Here is a 20,513-nt window from a genome sequence, read left to right on the forward strand (position 1 = left end):
CTCACCAGTCCCTTATTTGTGCGTCTTTATGCTGCAATACATGCCTACATACATATGCCTACAATAGGGTGTGCACATACAGGGAGAACCCTGCACTTTGCCTGCTGAGCAAAGTCGAGATGAGAACAGCACATAGAGATATGTGAACAGCAAGATAGGGCCTTGCTTAAACCTGGCCTGGCAAGAATGAGGCTTGCAATAAGATGATGCCCAGTGACAGTTAACTGGGTTGGACACGTCTGTCACTGCTGTTATCTCCCTGCCATATTTAGGGTTTACGCATCACTGGTGTTCATAAGCACAGCTGTCAAATACGTTGCTTACTCTTGGTTTCGATTTGCTCTATTTATTTATATATATTTCCTTTACCCAGGGAGGCTCACTGCAATAAGTTCTGTCCAAACAGTGTGAGTTAAGCAATTAAGGCTGCAGTTCCTGAAATGACTCTTTGTTAAATTCATTGATAGGCTGAAAGCAGAGAGCATGCAGGAGTAGCTCCAGTTGAGTTTTTCATTTTTTTCTAGTTGAGCATTTGCTAATTATATTTTAGCATTAAGCATTAATGAACTTGTTGAATATACATAATGCTCAAATATTACAGCTCACATTAAATGCAAAGGAAGTGGTTTACATCTGGTAAGTTACGTAATGAAAAAAAAGCTTTAAAAGGCCAAAAAAAAAAAAAAAAAAAGGGGGGGTGCAAAAAAAAGAAGATAGACGGGCTACTGAGTGTAGCAGAGCATTGGGGCGGTTGGGGGCGCAGCAGCCGGTGGGCCCCACCGGACCGCATCGCCGTTTTAAGGAGGAGGTGCCATTGGAGCTGCCGCCGCGCCGCGATGGCCGCCGCGGGCGGTGCGGGGCCCGGCGGACGGCGGTGACCGATGTATCTGAAGCGGCCGGCGGGCGGCCTCGCCTTCTGCCTCTTTTACCTGGCGTCCTGCTTCACCAATAAGGTGAGCGCGGCCCCGCGCAGCCGGGCTGCGGTGGGCTGTGTGCGGCGATGCCCGGGTAGGCGCGGCTGTCAAGCAACCGCGGTGTTCGCAGTCGGTCGCAACAGAGATGGCCACAGCGTGCCCAGAAGTGAACTACTTTAACTTAGTTTGAAATAGTTTGCGTTGTACGGCGTAGGCAATACAGTGTAACTCAGCGTCTGCTGCCTGCCACAGGGACTGGGGCAGCGTCCAGTGCTTCCAGCGTGGGAAGAGAACTTACAGAAAACGTTCAGACTGTATCTTGTCTGTTTATTTTTCTTTATTTTGGTAGGAGCTTCTTGTATTCTCTGTTGCTCTGGAGATTGCATGTTAATGTCATAGCTCTGTGTGTGTTTGATGTCCATTAATTTGGTATTTGTTTTTCAGTATGTCCTGTCTGTCCTGAAATTTACCTACCCTACCCTTTTTCAAGGGTAAGTACCATTTTAAGAATACAGTTGTTTGAAAAATGACTTCAGTCAATACATTCAGTCAGTAAACATCTTGCTGTTCCATGCTGGAGCTAACTTTGGTACTTCATTTTATTACTGCCTTTGCTGTTAAGAGAACATACATAATGAAGCCTTAGTAAAGCAGGCTTCATTTGTCTTGGTCAATTTTTAAGCATCACAGTGGTTAAAGATATATAGACACCATCAGTTCCCAGTTATCTGCACATGTTATGCTTAGGTGTAGAAAAGTGGCAATTATAGCACAGCTTGTCTAAATTGGAATGGCACTGTGTGTAAGATGCAGATTGGGTGTATTCTTTTCCAGTATGCTAATGAAACCCATCTTTAGACACACACCAATACAGTGCTGCTTATTTTCATGCTTAGTCTTTGTTGTAGCTGTGTGTTGTAAGTCCCTACCATATCTTGATAAGAAATTTAATGCTTTGCCAAATAAACACTTGTCAGCGTTAATAATTTGTGAGGTGCTTAAGTTCTTTACAGAGGGAGCGATGAGGTGCTGGAACAGGCTGCCCAGAGAGGTTGTGGATGTCCCGTCCTTGGAGGTGTTCAAGGCCAGACTGGATGTGGCCCTGGGCAGCCTGGACTGGTATTAAATGCAGAGGTTGGTGGCCCTGCATGTGGCAGGGGGGTTGGAGATTCGGGATCCTTGAGCTTCCTTCCAACCCTGGTGATTCTGTGATTCTGTAGAATTCTGGACTATTATATTCCAGTCTTCTTTCATTTGCTCTTTTGAGATACTGGTTAAATCTGCAGACATTTGATATCTTTCATTCCTTTTTTGCTACTTTGCATGGGTTATGTTTTGCCTGACTTGCAACTCCAGGGCTGTAATTACTTCTAGGAATAACTCCTCTGGGAATCTCCAGTTTCTTTGAGTGTACTCAGCTCTATTAAATATGCAACAAGTGCTTCCTTCAGTTCAATCACTTGTGTGCAAACAGTCTCTTGGACAAGTCTTTCAGCACACAGGAAAAGGGTTTTGAGTAATGTATGTAAAATACAATCCTGGTAAGTCAACAGTAAAAAAAAGCATTTGCTCAATGGCTGTGTAGGATATGTGTTACCACATTTACTTCCTTTTTTTCCGTTATTTGGAAAGACATCTCAGCATCTTAGTAATTTTGTTTTTTAAAGGTGACCATTTCTTTGAAAACTGAGTAAGGTATACTTTCATCTAGAGCTAAGGCAGCTGAGCAAAGGAACAAAGGGTAATACCTAATTCACACCATTCATTGATGTTTTTTTGTTCCCTGTATAACCTAAGTCTGTATCACATAGTGCTAAGGATTTGGAACTCTTAATAACTTCAAGCTCTGTCCTTAAAACCTGAAATTATATTAATTTTTTTCACATAAAGTTGGTGGGAATTAATCACTGGTTTGGAGTAGAGCATGATCAAGCCTTCAGCAGATGAGGGATGTCTGGCACCAAGCTCTCTTATGTCCCCAGTGCAATAAAGGTGAAGTGAGTTGTGGTTGCGGTGTTGGATGTTCATCAAACCCTTATGAACAGTGAGCTCACTCTTTTCTGATTATGTCCAGCTGTATGCCATACTGCATGTAGCATTTATGTATGTATGAGAGAGAAAGAGAGTGATTAAATAATTGCTTAAATGCATTGCAATGACTGGGAATAATCAACAAACACATTTTTATATCTGACATATATTTAATGTGATTTAACACTGCAGCATAGGATCTCTGCCAGAGCTGTACTAGATGTTTGAGTACTTTTACCTGAGAAGCAATCTTCCTGAAAGCCATTAGCCCGAAAAAGAAGGAAACTGGTCATTTATTATGAAGCTTAAAACATCACTGTGCATCACTACTGGTTTTAAATTATCTGCAAGGATTGCTAAGGCCTCACGTACTACTTCCACAGAAAACTAAGGAATGCCATTGTGACAAGATAAGTGATTAGATAGATAAGTCACTTCAGAATACACGTAATTGTTCTATAGCATTTGAATGAGAAAACCACAGTATTCTGGTTTATATGCTAAGTTATCTTACTGTTTTTACTGTATCTTACTTATTTTTATTTTTTTTCCTCTAAAGGCTCTGAAGCAGAGGCTCATGCAGTGTGATGATTTGATTGTTAATGGCACTTCAATTACTGCATGCTACATGCCATTTGAGTTATAGGCGGTGTGTAATCTAGGCCCAGCGTGAATAACAACAAGAAGTCATAAAACTAATGTTTGAAATTACCAGCACTGTACACTTCATCCTTGGGACTTATTAGTTCATTGAGCTGAGATCAGTCTGTGAGTCCTGAAATCATATTTTCTCTAGCAATAACAGTTTATATATGTACAGATGTTTATTTCTTGTCACAATCCTTGCCTCACTTGCATCACAAAGTGAGGGCTTTAACATCACTATGATTACTAAATATTTTATATCAGCAAATTTAAAATATTTACTAAACAGTAAAATGGGGATTCAGTAAGATGACTAAAGAAATTGCAGTAGGTAGTTCTTTATAAAACGCTTGAAATATGAGGTGGAAAGCACCAGAGTAATAGAAAACCTGGGTGATAAGACGGCCCAGAAAACAAAAGATTTGAAGGGTAGTGCCATCCCTGGTAGCCTGGAAGAGCAGTAGATGACTATAGTCCTATGTGTGCTCTGAGAAATTCTAGAGATCTTAAGGTCATGCTCCACATGGTTTAAAAAAAAAAAAAAAAAAAAGCAAACGATTTAGGGATACTGTTCTATGTCTATTTCAGGTGGCAGACATTAGTTGGTGGAATTCTGCTTCATGTCTCCTGGAAGTTGGGCTGGGTGGAGATAAGCTTGTGTTCAAGGTACAGTAAGGTTTTCAGTATCTCTACATACTTACTTTTTGTAGTTCGCTTGTTTAGCAAGTCACTAACTTGCTGAAACGTAAGATGATATCCGTGTCTGTATGTATGTGTTCTGCCTCACTATGTTTCAGTCTTATCAATGTTCAGTCACACACTTCCACAGATTACTAATATAGAGTGGATTCAATTTCACCTTGGCAAGATAAAGAAGCGTAATCACTAGAGAAGGCTACAAGGATAATATATCCAATATCATTTTTTGCATCTCTTCCCTGGATCATCTGAAAAATACCAGGAGAGAAACCTCAGTAATGCATCCACTGACACCCCCTTCCCTAAAATCTCAGTGCAGTGGAGTCAGCAAATGTGATTTGACACCTCTGTAAGATTTGGTGTTCGTAAATGGGAGTCATTTGCCCTTATGTGTATCTCTATATGCATAAGCACACAGCAAGAGAAACCAGTGCAGTGCACGGGACTGGTGCAGTGATCAGACTCCAAATTCAGATGTTTCATCAGTGGATCAAGATCATCTGCTTGAACTGAGTGCTACTACCATTTAGAAGAGTTATCCAGAATATCATACTCTGTTCATAGTGATCCATTTGGTGGTATGAAATGTGGCATCTCCTTTACACTTCACAAAATAGCATGAATTATAAGATATATGCCCATAGTAATTGCTGAGTTGCCATCACTGCAGATACTCAAAACTTTTCTGAGTGACCTAAACAATGTGTCTTAACCCTGAAACTGGGCTAGCAGGCTGGTTGACTGTCAGAATTTCCTTTTGAAGTAATTTTTTTCAGTGATTTGTATTATGATGTGACAGGTGATGGATTTTCAGTTTGCAATGTAAGCAGTAGACTTGCAAAACTGAAGTTCCTTATTGAGAGTGAAATCTCTGCATCCATGTGTGTGGAGAACCAGGCTAATTTCTTTTTTTTTGTGCATGCAGGTGTCCACATCCCCACTGAAACCTAAACAAAGCTGTAAATGGAAACAGGCTTTAACTTCCTATCTTTCATCTACAGTGTAGATAAGATGTGGATATGGAGTTCAAAGCTCTCATTGATTTTGGCAGAGGCAGGATTAGGCTCCAAACTTTGCTTAAGCAACAGTTACTGATATATATTGTCATCAAATGTATGTATGCTGTTTATGCATATTTTGTCTTTGCAGTACAGCTTAAAGTGCAAAGGAATGCAGCTATCACTAATGTCCTTTTTAATTCAGCTTTTCATCAATAGTTGAGAAAATACTTTTGCTTTAAGTTGTGACAGTAAAAGAAGCTGAATAATTTTCCCAGCTTGTAAAAGATATTTTAATTTTTCCATAACTTGAAAGACAGCTAAGTAATACTGAACAAGTATCACTTTCCACTGTTGAAGAGGACGTTTTTATATGAGAAAAGTGTGGCATAAAATTAGTTTGTATTTTGTAGATTGAGACTTCAGGCCTCTAGATGTCAGCATACTCTAGGGAAACTGGCTAAAATGCATCTTCAGAAAGTTCTGTAGTGCTTTTCTAGAATATTAGCTGTGGACAAAACGATATGGCCAGAATTAATTGCTTGAATATAATTCGGACTAGTACTTAAGCATGAATTTAAATCTGCCTTTCTTCAGAAGGATTAAGTGCATGCTTTGTTGAACTTGACTTTCAGTATAGAGCTCTGCCTTTAAAAAAAAAACCAAAAAACAAAAACCAAAAAACCTCATAGTATTTCAAAGTTTCTCTCCATCATCTCCTCTCAAACTCCTTCACCCTGTGAAGATGTTTTACTACTGGACTGAGAAGGACTTTTTTTCCCCCCCTCTTCCAGCATCTTGGTCTCTGCATCTATCTTTTTGTGTACATGTAGAATATTTAAGAATACTATTTCCAGTCCCCAGTCTTCTCATGCTGCAAGTAGTAAAGTTACCCAGCTGTGTACTTCCACAAAGCCCAGTGTATTTCTGTTCTGCAGACAGATCTCATGAGCTTTCTGAACTGGTTCAGGATACACCAAAGTATTTCAGAAGGATTATTTTACTACCTAGAGATGACCACCCCTTGTCTGAAGGTTATGACAAAATCAGGAATACTAGCTTCACAATAAATACCAAATAAAAACAAGTCCTTGGTCCTGTTAAACATATCATTTATAGTAATTGCTCTTTGCTTTGATTAATATCTTGCTTTTTATCTGTTTCTGTTCAGTACTGCCAACTGCAAGAGATTCTCACCATCACTGTTGCTTCTACAAGGTGAATAGCAACTGTCTGCAAAATTTGTGTCCGAAACAGGACTCAGTGGAGTGCATAAGAATGTGTGTGGTATTCACATAATGCCTCCAGTGCCATGATCTGCTGCCCACCTTCTGCCTGACCCGTGTAGGCACCTAAGTCCTATGTTTTGGTTGGCATTTATTCTACTGTTAAATTTTTCCCAGCTCAGAAACTTGGCATAAACCAAAACTTCAAAGTCCGGTTTTAGGAAGGCTACCCACTGACTTAAATGGGCCCTACTTTAAATGTAGCCCTACTACATAAATTCATCAGTTTTTTTACGTCACTAAACTTGCTTGTTTTGCACGTACATTGCTGTGTTGCCAACATAAGGAGCTGCTATTTGGTTTGCATACAAGACAGATTGTTGGTGCTGACACATTACATCAAACATCCATGCATTCTTTTTCGGTCCTGAAATTCCCACTTGGCAGCATAAAATTCTCCTGTCGCATCATGGGAAAAGCATCTTAAGTCCTTTTCCATTGCACTTCACAGCACTGGATTGGAAATGGAGACATATTTGGGATGCCTAGAATTTAGTGGTGGGGAACATGAAAGAACGATATTTTTATGCACTAAATGGAAATTCAGTTTTCATCTGGTTTTCCTTTCTTCTTCCCAGCCCTCCCTTTTCTTCTTCTTTCCTACTTTCTTCAATTTACTGCAAGTCCAGTTGGGATGGGGGTTTTTTTGTCGTTGGTATCTGGTGTGAACTCAGTGGCAATGAGGCATGACAGTTTTAGCTCCTGAACTTTAAAGAGCAAATTTTTATATCAGCAAAAGGACCTAAAGACCATTCATTTGTTACTCTGCTGTTTTTTTAGCAAATACCCTAGAAAATTATATATAGAAAGGGAACATGATGTTTAGTTGTTTTTTCCTTTTTCCTTGTGTTAAAGACAACAAAAATTCTTGGGCATGTTTGATCTCATTTAGACTGTTCTGTTTTCACCTTTATTTGTCCTTTTTTTTTTTTGTACTTCATGAAGTATTGTAATATAGTGGTACCTGTAATTGCATTTTGACACTTACGTGCTAGTTAGAAGCACAATCCCAGTTAATGAACCACAAATACTTTGGCTTCATCTTAAAAATGAGTATTACATGGTAATACTCTCTTGACTTTAGTTCAAGACTTAGGAAGAATGAATGAAGGCAGCAGTGTCTTCTTCAGTCCTGGGAAGCCTCCAAGTTAGTCCTTTGAATCTCTGTCACTCAAAATCTTAGGTTATTCTCTCTGAATTTTACCACCTATCTGAACCTTTTGTTCTCTTAAGTACCAAAATCGGAAAAGGAAAAGTGCAAATTCCAGTGCCCCTTCTCAAAACTGAAGCCTGACTCGACTGCCATAAGCAAGATTAAATAAAACAAAACAAAGCAACAACAATCTGCAATGTTTTAATTCCTTCATTAATTGTCAAAATGCCTCCAGGAGTTTGGCTTAGTCAAGGGGGTGTCATTAGGAAATCTCCAGAGACAGGCTCCCACGGAGACAATCCGATCTTCAGCAGAAATCTCTTTGTAAATCCGGCTGAGAAGTGAAGAAATGAATGCGTGGGTGGGCAACTGTATTTGTACATGGTGAAAATGTGTGCTGTCTGTGCGAGAGCACCATTTTATGCCTTCATTTGAAAGCTTTTCTTCCTTTTACAGAGAAGCAAACTACTGAAATAAAATTTCTCTCCCTTAAATATAGTAGGAGTAATTGCTATGAAATATACAGTTGTTGAGGGATAAGAGCAAGAGAAAGAGTGAAAAAGAGGCAGAATGAAAAGAAAAGCAGTAATGTTGTCCACCTGGGATTAGATGAAGTGGTTTATTTCTGTGTCATTTAGTAAATGAGAGGAATGTTGAACAATCAGACAGTGAATTTAATATGCACACTTTTGAGTATATGTATACATACGTATGTTATATTTCTTGCAAGCAACTGTTGCTAACTGCATGTTAACAGAATGTAGAGAAGTAATGAGATTTGAATTGTTTTCACAGGTCTGAAATCCTGTCCTGGCTTCCTGCGTCGGTAATTTTTGTAGGCATTATTTATGCTGGCTCCAGGGCACTGTCTAGACTGGTAAGAAGCACACAGGTAGACATCAGTTCTGTATTGCCTCTACTTGATGAGCAAATAATGTTTTCTTCATACAAGGAATTAATTCTGTTCTTGGGTTGGGTGGAAAAGAGAGGGGGAGGGCTTCAAATAGTTCATAATCTATTAACATTGTTAGAGCAATGGTCCAGTCTTGCAAAGTGTAGGGCAGTAACAAAAAGCACAAAGTGCCTTCAGCTTTCCTTGAGCTCTCTGACAGTCTGAAGAACTCTGCATCGCTCCACAGTACTCAGAGTTTTGCAGACAGATCCACTGTTCTGAATTGTGCAGGTAGGGAAGAAGTTACCGAAGTTATTGGCTCTAGCTTTGCAAAAGGGTTAATGGGACACATTTCTGGGGGAAACCTTTCCAAGAAAAGGATGAAAACCATTACTGTGAGAAGCTTTGGTGCTTTACAGGATTTGAAAAAGTAAATTGGAAGTTGGGAAGAGATTTTGGGGATGGTTTGATTCATCAGATTTGTTATCCGTTTGAACTACAGTGACCTATGAAATGTTTAATCGGGGGATGTCAAATCTGCCTTCATTAGAGTTGAATGCCTTTTATTTAAGTAAGCTTGTGTTTCTCAAAAAGTAAAAGTAAATAATATACATAATATAAATAAATGAAAATACAAATATTTTAGAATAAATCAGCTACATGATTTTTTTTAAATTGTTTTACGACTGTTACTGTCTGCAGTAGTTCATGCTCTAGTTCCCTTCTGTTTTCTGTCAGTTCACCTTAAATTCCAGAGCCAGCTTAGTTCTAGCAATTTCTAAACTCCAAGAAGCATCAAAAGGGAATTTTTAGACAAGACTCTTCTTGCAGTGATCCTTTGAACATCCTAGTGGAGTGACAGGGCAGAAAAGGACACTTGGTCTCTGTCTACTCAAACAAAGTGGTGGGCCTCATCTTAGACTCCAGTGATCTTTGGGAAGCATGGCTGCATGCTTGGAAGCCATATGCCTCCAAGTTAGCTCTGTATCATGGTGATTGCATTCACTTCCTTTTGGTTCCTTGTCAAAGCAAATCCACGGGGCTTCCCTGGTGTGAACTCAGGAAAGATCTCTAAGGAGAGAGCTGTTTGGAAATAGCAATAAACCCTTGGCAGCAGCATCTTTTCTGCCTGATCACCTGTGAGGTGGAGAAGGTATGAATCACATCCTCTGTTGCTATTTCTTCTTTCTGAGTTCTGTAAATTACCTTGACTCCGTGCCTTGCCTTCTCTGTGATCATTCAAGAGTAAGATTCAAGTAGTGGCATGGCATAGGGCCTATGAAAAGTTTTTTGTTTGGATCCCAAACTATTCTTGAGGAGCATCACCATTTCTGCATGTTTTTTTGTTGTTTGTGGATGTGCCTCGTTCTGTGGCCATTTTAGAAGGAACAGCAGAAGGACGAATAGTCTTATACCATAGCTAGTATGCATTGCTGGCCCAAATTCAAACCTGCATACAAGCTTTATTTTAAGTAAATCTGCCTACAACAATTTTGTGATGTGGAGAGAAGGAAAATGGACTATCCCAAATTCTTGTACCTGAAATGGCTCACTTCACAAATTTACTTGCGTTAATTTTGTTTCTAAAGTTGAAATCACGTGAACTTTTGATCAAAACCATGGATGCCTGCTTTAAAACAGCTCTGTGTAGAGGCAGGACCTTAGTTTCCATCGGTACCTCTCCAAAAGATACAGGAAGACTCTCCTGCCCAAGAGTTGAGGGCTGAGATTGGAGCAGCGGTGCCTAGCTCTGAACTGGGATGCATTAGCCAAGGTATGCAAAACTGTGAGGGGGAGTTTTGTACAGAGTCTATTCATCCTGTCTGTCCAAACAGTAAACCTTTCTTTTTGTGAGTATTAAGCTCACTCACAAATTTAAGAAATAGTCACATCAAAGACAATAGACATATGGAGAAGGTTAGCAGGCCTGGGCAAACTGGAGCCGTTGTTGGCTTTAAAACATACTTGAAAGAGCCAAAAGTGGGGGGGGAGGGGAAAGGAAAGAAAATCCGTCAAATTGGCTTCATGAAAGAAAGAATGTAAGTTTTGCTGTCATCTTACCTTGTTTATGGTTATTTCTTCTATTTTCTATTATTTCAGGCTCAGGATGCTTATGTTAGGTACTTCTGTTTTATTGTGTTTAGTTGTCTAGCAACGAGGTTGAGAATTGGATTCCAGAACTGAAGCAGGAGCTGACAACTTCATGCCAATTGTGTTTGTGTGGTTTTCATTCACTGCTAATTTAGAGGTGTTAAGAGTTATCTTGGTGAAACTGTTGTGTTTATGGATCCACCCTCGTTGTTATTATGGCTTAAAGTTTTTAATTAGTGATGCTTATCCTGCTTTGCGGGCAAGAAAAGAAAAATCCAGAAAATAGAGATTTCTGATTACAAAGCCGAGTCAAAGAGGTATTTGCTACCTGATACTTACAGGGGACGCACGTCAGTATGAATTTGCCTCATTCTCTACCCATGTGATTTAAATACTATCCATAAGCAGGAAAACACTGCTTCCTGAAACTGCCTTTAGATTATCTTAATCGGAGCAGATAATTGCTTCTGTTGTGACTGTCTAAGAGACCAAGGATCTGATTTGGAGGATTTATTGTGAACCACTAATTTGAGTTGGTTTTGCCTGGAGTGATGGGCGTTTTATTCGTTGTTGTTATCACTGGGATTTGTTTCTTAATGATTTCATATTGGGACTGCGTCCAGATGCCTCACTGGGTATAATTTCAACATCACTTTTGTGTGAACTGTTATTACGTTTCTACCTAAATTTCTGGCAGATCTCCCTAGCAGTAACTGAAAACAATTGCCTAAAATCATCTTACCCGTAATGTTGCTAGGAGTAACACTGTGTTAGCATCAGCAGACGGAGATGGGAAAATAATGAGAACAGTTTACTGTGGAGATTGTAGGTATGCGAACAAAGAGGCAAAACCAGAGGCAGAAGCCTGTGGCAATTCTCACAATGGTAGCTCTGTATGAACATCTGGACAGGGCACTCAGAAGTGGTGCCTTGTAATAGTGATTGTACTCTTAGAACGAGTAAATTCCTTTAGGAGATGTGATGTGCGTCTACAATGATAAAAACAAGCAAAATAATGCAAAAACCTGGGACAGTTAGCGCGTACAGGAACATCCTTCCTATGTCTGTGACTGTTTTGAGTAATTCCAGGCATTTTTGTTCTCTCCCAATGGCAGCCAATTCCAGTGTTCCTCACTATCCAGAATGCAGCAGAAGTCATAACCTGTGGCTTCCAGAAGTTTGTGCAGAAAGAGGTAATTTCACCTATTAATTAGTATGTTCAAGACACCGCCTGTGATGTAACAGCCCTGTGACAAGACATCTAATTTCTTTTTATGCAGGCATTAGTGCTATGTGCTTTTTTAATCTCATTGTGATAGCAAGTCACTAATGAGTCCCAGAGAGAGGTTCGCTTTTGACAAGTATCTGTACTGATGTTTTCTTTTCTCTTTTAGTGGATGAAAGACTGCAAGTGCATATTGATGGTTTAATTTCCATTTTTAAGACTGGCTTAGTCCAGTTTGTCTTTTCCTTTTGAGAATTAATCTCTCTCTCGTGCTGTACGTAAGAATTTCATCTTTCGAGCAGAGGGGAAGGAAAACTAGGTCCTTAGGTCTAACTAGTTTAACATATCTAGTATTCAATATATCATATGGATCAATATCAATTGATCAATATCAATCAATAGATGAATCACATCTCCACATGAAATTTGGAAAAATAACACATTTTAGGCTTTGTTTGGGAATCTGTCCCAATACCTGCTAAAGTGAGAAGAATTCCTGCTTACTTTAGTAAGATCTCAGTTTGTTTCTCTTCAGCTACACTGGAGATCTTTCTTTTTAGGCTATGGAATGCTTTTCTAATTGTGTGACCAGAGAGGTGCTGTAGGGGAGGTACTGCTGGGAAATCACAAATTCATTTCTGAAATGGACTGTGGCTTGTAGTAGAAGAGATCTTCCGTTCATTACCTCTACAATGTATATAGAATGCAAATAAATGCCAGTGTTTGCTACTTGTAACGAACTGAAGACTTCCCTAAGGTTAAGACTAAGGGATGTAGCAGTGTGCGCCATGGCATATCTCTGTGATGCTGTCCCTGCCAAAGTGTTTTATTTTTTCATTCTAGCTCACATGCTTATGTTTGCTCTCTTCGGAAATTAAAGCACAATGGGGAAGGATAATGCAAACAGAGGTCTTGCTAGGAATCTTCTGGGGAATGATTTTGGACCAAAATATTAGGAAACTTCGATGAATTTAGACCAAGGCTGATTTGGTTGGAGAAGTACCTAATTAATTAAGTATAATCAATATTTGAATATCTACAGTACACTGTTCTGGTATACTTAGGATGAGTGTAAGAACCAGGTGTAACGTTCGTGTCTGGTTTTAGGTTTACTTGGTAGTAAATAACCTGAAAATATAAAAAAAAAGTTGGAGTAGATTAATCTTCAGTCATCGCTCTTTTTGTGTGTTTGCTTTTTCCCTTTTGTGTGTTTCTTTCTTTCTTAAGTACTGCTAAGTAGTACTTAAACATAATGGGCTGTTCAGTGTTGTTCATTGTCTTTTTCTTGTACTTGGTGCAGTAAGATCATCTGTGATTCCTTTTATTTTTTGAAAGGAAAAAGCATTTCAGTATTTAAAAAAACAATACAATTAATCATGTGTCCTTTTTTACAGCAGATCTCTCATCTGAAAGTCTGTAGGTAAGTTTTAAAAACCGTTCAGATTCAGTTTCATCTTGTTTTGGCTTCGGTTTCTGTATTTGCTTCAAATAGTAGTGCACCAAAACAATGAAGAATGTAAGACAGATTCCTGTGGGCTGTAAGCATAAATTGCAACATACAAGTAATTAAATATTTTTAAAATGTATTTTCTTTTTTCTTTTATACTATTGCTTAAATAGATACTTTTTTTTCCCCTCCTTATAAAAATAGCCAGAAGGCTGGCCTTTGTGAATAACAAAACAGTGCTTGCAAGAATGTTTTTGAAAAGGAGCTCAAGTTTGATATTTCAGTGTATAATATTGAGCAGTAAGAGAAAGATAATGGATAGAAAATAGCTAAAAATGCATTTCCTAAGGAGGAAATTGGGTGACTTCTGGCATCATTCTGCATCATTTGTATTAAGTTACACAACCTTACCAATCTTGGTTGGCTCTGGTTGTTTAGGCTACCAAAAGGAGATGGTGACAAACAGAAGTCACCCATCTGCATACTGAAAGTTTTGTTCTTCCCACTCATTCCCTTGAAGATAGTATACTTCTTAATCGTTTAACTGTACTTAGATTGAACAACACTGGTTTAATTTTCAGTGTGTTTGGAGCCCTGGCTTCCAACTTCCTCCCTCTTGTTTCCATTATCTGGCTTACCATGGCCTTGTTTTCACTACTGGATTATTTTCAAGGATACCAGTTGGGCTTTTTGTTGTTGTTGTTTTTTATCATCTTTATTCTATCTTTTCCTTCTGTGTCCCTGGAGAGCAGGAAAATGAGCAATAAAAGCAAATATTTGTTGTTATTAATACTGACAATCCATAGAAATTCTACATCTGCATATTCTGTGTAGCCAGTAGAATTACCAGTCAGCTGCAGTTTGAGATTTTTTAGTCCAGTTCTGTGGTCTATGGAGGGACCTGTGCTATCCTTAAGCCATTTCTACCATGCTTCCACTCACTCCCACTTTATTCTTTGTTCTGGAGTTAACAGCATAACTTTTAATGGAGTCACAACTGCTGAAATTGTTGTAATACACAATTTACCCCAGTGATGGAACTTTTTGGTAGCTCTTCATAGTCACAAATGAGTTGGTTTTCATTTTCTAAAGTAACCTAAGGAAGCCAAATGGCAAGTGAAGAACAGTACTCCATACCAATTTTTTTTTCATTGCTGCTAAGATGGTTTGTGCTGATTTTCTTCTTGTTCAACTTAGGTCTGTATTAATTATGAAGAATGCCTGATATAAAATGTAATTTTGTTGGCAGAAAATACTTTATAAACATATGGAATAAAAATGAGGAAAAAAAGAAAAGTACAGTTATAAAATTGAGTAGAAGTGTGCATATTTCACCAGGAGTACAATTCTTGCTTTTTTTTTTTCTCTCATCCACAGTGTGCTGTTCCTCCTGGTAGCAGCAGTGTGCCTTCCTTTATGTGACACGCAGGTGAGCTCTGTTTTGTAAAGCAGCTTTAGTTTGGCCTTTGTATTTCTTAGCAAGTACCCTAGCTTTTACTTGTAAGCTAAGGCAGGATTCCTGCAAAAGATTTTTAAACATGTTTAAAAACATCCTGGTGAAACCTCTGACCAGTACAGATATGGAGCTTTTAGGTGAAGCCAGAGGCTGGGGATACCACAGTGTAGCTTCTTAAAGGGCTTAACAAATCACTTAGGTTTGAATTTGTTGCAAGTATGTTGAGTGGTTTCCTGAATTAGCTTTGTGAGAACGGAAGGAGTTATCTCTAATTCTAGAGTAGCTCAGTCCGTAATGGATCTATTCCTTGGACATGCCTGTCTTTTTCTTTTGGAGGTTTAAGAGGGATACTTTCTTGATTTAGACTTCAGTTAGTAACTGAAGATAAGTGAGAAAAACCTGGGTCTTGTCTGGATGTTTCCAGTCAAGGGCAGACAGAAGCATTTCACCTGATCTAACTCTGTTCATCATGGTCCATGGTGCAGAGTAGGAACTTCTTGTGTATACTTGTGAAAGCAAACATTCATTTTTCTCAATTGACTATGAAGAGAGCCTGTCTTGCTGGGAGCATTCTTTTGGATGCACTGCAGTTAGTGAGAACCTTGGGGAAACAGACTGCAGGGGTTGCTAGGGGAAAAGGGTCAAGGAAGCACGACTTTCAATACCTTAGTGGTTCCTCTGATCCACTTGTCCCTCTGTGACTGACCATCCGTCTGTACTGGGAGATCAAAAGTTAACTTTCTGCTAAGTGAAAAATGATCCTATGGGGCTATGATGCTAGAAAAATGGCTATGATACAAGAATATACAGGCTGGCGTCCATAGTCTCAGGTCATCTAGAATGATGTCTGTATCCCAAAGAAACACAGTTGTTTTCACCAGGGCTGAGAACATGGATAACAGGGTACAGCTACCAGGCATGTGCCATATCTCTAAGAATAGAAAAGTCTCTAGCCTTCTTTAGTCTTCTTTTCATTTGTGCTATAGCTCCCACTGTACTTGCTTTACAAAGCTAACTGCAGGGAAATAGCATTGCTTATGCATGTATGAACGTGGTTAAGTGGACATAGTGGTGACAAGCTGATGGCTGGACTAGATGATCTTAGAAGTCTTTTCCAATCTTGATGATTCTATGATACCTTTATTTACCCAGATGTTTTTTATTGCAGTTTGATCCAAACGGTTATCTGTGGGCTCTAATTCACTTGGTCTGTGTTGGTAAGTCATCTTTGAAGGAACGACTATGAAGAGTGAATTTGTTGAAGATGCAATTCAACTTTTCTTTTTTTTTTTTAAATATTTAGGGTTTTTGATGTAAGAAACATTTTAAAATAAGAAGGATAGTAAAGATAAGAAAATGTTTTCCTCTTGTAGCCTTTAGGTTGAAAACAACAGCAAATAGACTGAGAGGACAGGTGAAGAAAATGCATATACATTTTAATCAACACTACAGTTTTCTGGAGTTCTTAATGGTTGCCCAGTAAGAGACCCTTTTCCTCTCTGAGGGGAGAAGAAACATGAAGAACTGAATTTTTTTTTGTACACACAGATTTTATTTAAAAGTTGACAAAAAGAAGTATTCTAAAATATTATGGAATGTTTCCAGAAGAAGGGTGTTGAAATGTTGGGGGTTTTGATGCAGTCATACGTATTCTTAAATAAAGAAGTTAATTAACAATGTGTTGTATGATGTGTAGGGTTTTTATATTTTTCTTTTGTTCGGTAAAGTAATTCTTCCCTGAAAAGCTGAAAACAGTCAGATGCAAAAAAAATCTGAAGAAAAGCTGAGTAGCAGTATATAAGTAGGAGATTTGTGTATTTTGGAACGTTAAGCTGGATAGTAAGGGATTTGTATTTTGTTCTTAGATCTCCTGTAGACTGAGTGATTTGTTTGTATGGTAAGTCTTGTCTGCAAATTAGGGATGATTTCTTTAATTTGTCTTTCATACTGTAAAATTTGCAGCTCACAGGTTATGCGTCTATAATTTGTGTTTAAGGAGATCTAGACATCATGTGCTAAAATGTTGTTAATATATAAATAAGAAGTATTTTTTTCTATAGGAAATGTTATAAACACCTGCTTATTTAGATAAAACAAGAAATCTAGGGATTTATCACTTGAAATACTTGTTTGCTGTAACTAGGGATGAGCTGAGCTGAGGCTTCTCTTTTGTAAAATATTGCCTACTGAAAAATGAATTGGTAAAGAATGCAAAGAGCCTGGAGATCCTGCAAACAGCAGAGATGACTCGGAACAGACAACTGTAGGGTCTACGTAGATGAACATATCATAGAAGTTACCCAGAAAAATAGAAAAAAATTCTACAGCACTTTATGTATTTGCACACGCACGTGTACTTCCCTTCCATGTTTTTTAGTTATTGTGAGTTGGACTAGCAGAAGCACACATGGCATGACAGTATTTTGAGATGATAACACTCTGGAAGCTGTTAATTTGAAGTGATAGGTTGATTTTACTCATGATTTAGGCATTTTTTGTGCCACATTGCTAAGTGTGATTCAGAGGGTTCTATCAGTACCATGACCGAATAAGCTGTTGTTTGTCATAATGATTGCATGTTATGGTAAATCTATGTCATTGCAATTACAGGGGCTTACAAAGTATTTCATAAGTTATGGAAGCCTAATTCGTTAAGGTAATGTGCTTTCACGTTCTTTTAAATAGAAGGGATTGCTATCAAAGAGGACTGATGTACATAGCACTCAGCTAAACTGTAGGGATCTCTGCTTTATCTGTGTGAACTGCATCACTCTTGGTTAATCATTAACGATTTTTGTTACAAGAAGAGCCATACTGTTGATAATCCCAGCAATACCATGTGGTTATTGATGTTTATACTGCTAACACAAACACTGAATTAGTTTTAAACAGTGTATTATCAAAGGATGATGACTCAGTCCTGGAAAAAGGTCCCATAGTTACCGTCACTGACATTAAGAGGAAATGTTAGTTTGTGTTAGCCTTAAAGCTTCATGGTTGGAATGTGTCAGTATCTCCCTTTGTGACACAATCTCAAAAGTGTTTAACGGCTGATGGGATGCCACAGGGTGTCAGTGTCTGTGTAACTCAAAAACCTTGAAACGTTGCACCAATCCTGTATGCAGTCTTACATCAGCCTTGCAGAAGTTGTTTTGAAAATAGGTGCAGTGTTCATATAGCATATGCATGGTGTCTGCAGTTGTCTGTATAGGGATGGATTTGTTGCCACTGCATGTTATGTATATGTATGTAACGTGTATACAGGGTCCAGAGAGGCTCCTTTATTTCAAAATCATTTTCCACCTTTGTTAAAATTTTAGCCAGGCTCACCATATCTTTACTTTCAGTGTAACAGAATAGCAACAGAATTTGTGCAAATACTATGTAAATTAATATGCTGATAAACCATTAGCATAATGTTGCAATATGAATGTTTATAAAATATAGGAAATAATATAAGCGTGCTACATAATTATGACATTATGTAGATACGTCGTAATATTGTGCTACTACTTGATATAGTGATCTATTTGTATCAGTGAACAGCATTACTGAAAGAATACCTTATTTTTTCCTCTTCTCTCCCAGTGACTTGGACCAACAGTACATCAACTATGTATTCAGGTAAAATGAATAAGCCTTTGATACACTATGGCCGGTTTGTTTAGCATATATTTTCATCTTCAAACATGACTACTTTAGGAAACTCAGAGCTACCACTACTTAAATATATTTATTTAGCAAGACATGCGTTGAAAAAATACGGCTTAACAGCTGCATGATTTTGGCTATGGCTGTAGGTGGACATGCCAATGTACACCTGGGGAGATAACGAGGTGTTAATTAAGAATTTTTAATCACCATGTGCACGAGTGATCTCTCTTTTCCAGAAATAATATTTACAGAGTAACTCACTGGCAAAACCTTCACCACAGACAAACTTGTACCAAATTGCCAGAGGGGGAGGCAGTGATTATAAAAGAACCACGTGCAAAGAACCTGAGCAATAACTGACTACTGAGAGTGCTGTCAGCAGAACTGAGTAATTCAGACATTTGGTTGTTTTTCCGATTTGGAGATATAAAACTGGCTTGTTATTTTGCAGTTAGTGAAAGAGCCTGAGTCACCAGAGTCCCCTGTATTTTTCTCAAAAACAAAATATTTTTTAAAAAGATTGGAAAAACCCAGTCATTTCTCCAGAAGAACCATACAAACCAGAGTACCTGCCGTGCATAGCTTCCACTAGATTTTTGTGAGGTTTTATTTAAATTAAGGCATATAGAACCTTCACTAGATCCTTGTCCATCCATAATCACATCTGCTTTTATATATTGGCCTCTTGGAATGGTAAATAAAGTTGTATGAGAATGCTGTGGACTATGAGACTACAGATATGGAGCTCTATGGGAGGAGGATGGTTATAAGGACTGAAAGACATAAATTGATTTAGGTCAAATTGGAACACAGAAGTTAGGCATAAGCATAGGAAATTGAAGTTGTTCTTATCATTTGGTTGTGTGCTTTAGTCTGACCACACTAAAGATCCCTGGTAGGAATACATCAGGATCACTGGTGAGGACAATATTTAACATCAGTTTCCATTTACCTTATGAATGTCATCAACATGGTAACAGCATATACCTCTTTCTATCATAGTCAGATCAGCTCTTCTGCTTCCAGTGAGTAATGCAGGTCACTGATGCGGGGTTTGTATAGTTGCAGTGTCTGTTTACCAGGATCCCAAGCATTAACAATACCTGAACATCAATTTGCTTGAAGCAGGCTCTTGTTTTAAGTGAGTTGTTGTTTTCTATTTAGTGCGAAGTGCAAAGAAAATCAATTTTACTCAGAGGATGTGGTTGTATTTATTGAAATTGTTCTGAAGTGTGGTAGTCATGGAGCTTGCAGATATGCTGCTGTGTGCAGAGGTAATCTGTGAAGTCTTGAATGAGGTACAAATATATGTCTAATGTTGAAATAAGAATCATTAACAAGCAGTGAAATGAATTGATTTTGTTGTTGTTTATCAGCTGCCCAACTCTGGCTCTTAGTTCTTATTTTAGTTGAAAATTGCATCTGGGCCTGAACCTTTAAATTCAGATTTTGGCCAAGGTCTTAATTTTGCAGCTATGATTGAAAAGTCCATGCCCTGTTCCCTGCCGTGTTAGCTTATAGGATCCTTTGAAGTCTGTGAAGTTGTGTCCAGCAGAGAGCAGGAGCACTACATCACATGGAAAGGATGAATCTTGCTATGGAGGTTTTCAGAAAGGAGAAGCTTCTCACTAAGGAACTGTGACATACAGTCCTGTGTGTTTAAGAACTTAGGGTTCCTATACTCCTTTCAGAGGAGTTGTGCAAATTGAGAGATGACTTTTTTAGCATCTCCTTTAAAGCAGAAATGTGTTCGTAGACGCCAAAAGCACTGGCAGGATTTGTCCCTTCATGAGACCTGTCAGCATGCAGATATCTTTGACAGGTCTGCCACTCCCCACATTTGGATGAAGCTGGTCATTGTGTTTGAGAGCTGTATAGAGTGGCTGACAGAGAATTATTGCAGAAACTTAATTTCTGTAGAAAACAGGCCAAAATGTTTTTAAATCACACTGAATAGAAGACATGTTATTCTGAAACCTGCATGAGCACAAACTTCTGATAGACAGTTCTTGGTCAAAATTA

The 20,513-nt window shown here is 38.5% G+C and overlaps 1 protein-coding gene across 1 annotated transcript in view; it reads left to right on the forward strand.

Moving 5' to 3' along the window:
- Nucleotides 1-881: 881 nt before the first annotated feature.
- TMEM241 (transmembrane protein 241) overlaps nucleotides 882-20,513 on the forward strand; it is a gene marked incomplete at both ends in the record, with an annotated part of 50,185 nt that continues 30,553 nt past the window's right edge. The window contains 10 exons of the mRNA XM_079533241.1: nucleotides 882-953; nucleotides 1,359-1,405; nucleotides 4,179-4,256; nucleotides 8,522-8,603; nucleotides 11,825-11,902; nucleotides 13,329-13,354; nucleotides 14,759-14,810; nucleotides 16,006-16,054; nucleotides 17,448-17,493; nucleotides 18,426-18,461. Coding sequence (XP_079389367.1) covers nucleotides 882-953; nucleotides 1,359-1,405; nucleotides 4,179-4,256; nucleotides 8,522-8,603; nucleotides 11,825-11,902; nucleotides 13,329-13,354; nucleotides 14,759-14,810; nucleotides 16,006-16,054; nucleotides 17,448-17,493; nucleotides 18,426-18,461 — 566 coding nt within the window. The remainder of the gene's footprint in view (nucleotides 954-1,358; nucleotides 1,406-4,178; nucleotides 4,257-8,521; nucleotides 8,604-11,824; nucleotides 11,903-13,328; nucleotides 13,355-14,758; nucleotides 14,811-16,005; nucleotides 16,055-17,447; nucleotides 17,494-18,425; nucleotides 18,462-20,513) is intronic.

Source organism: Tetrao urogallus (assembly GCF_951394365.1).
Source record: "Tetrao urogallus genome assembly, chromosome: 3".
NCBI lineage: Eukaryota > Metazoa > Chordata > Aves > Galliformes > Phasianidae > Tetrao > Tetrao urogallus.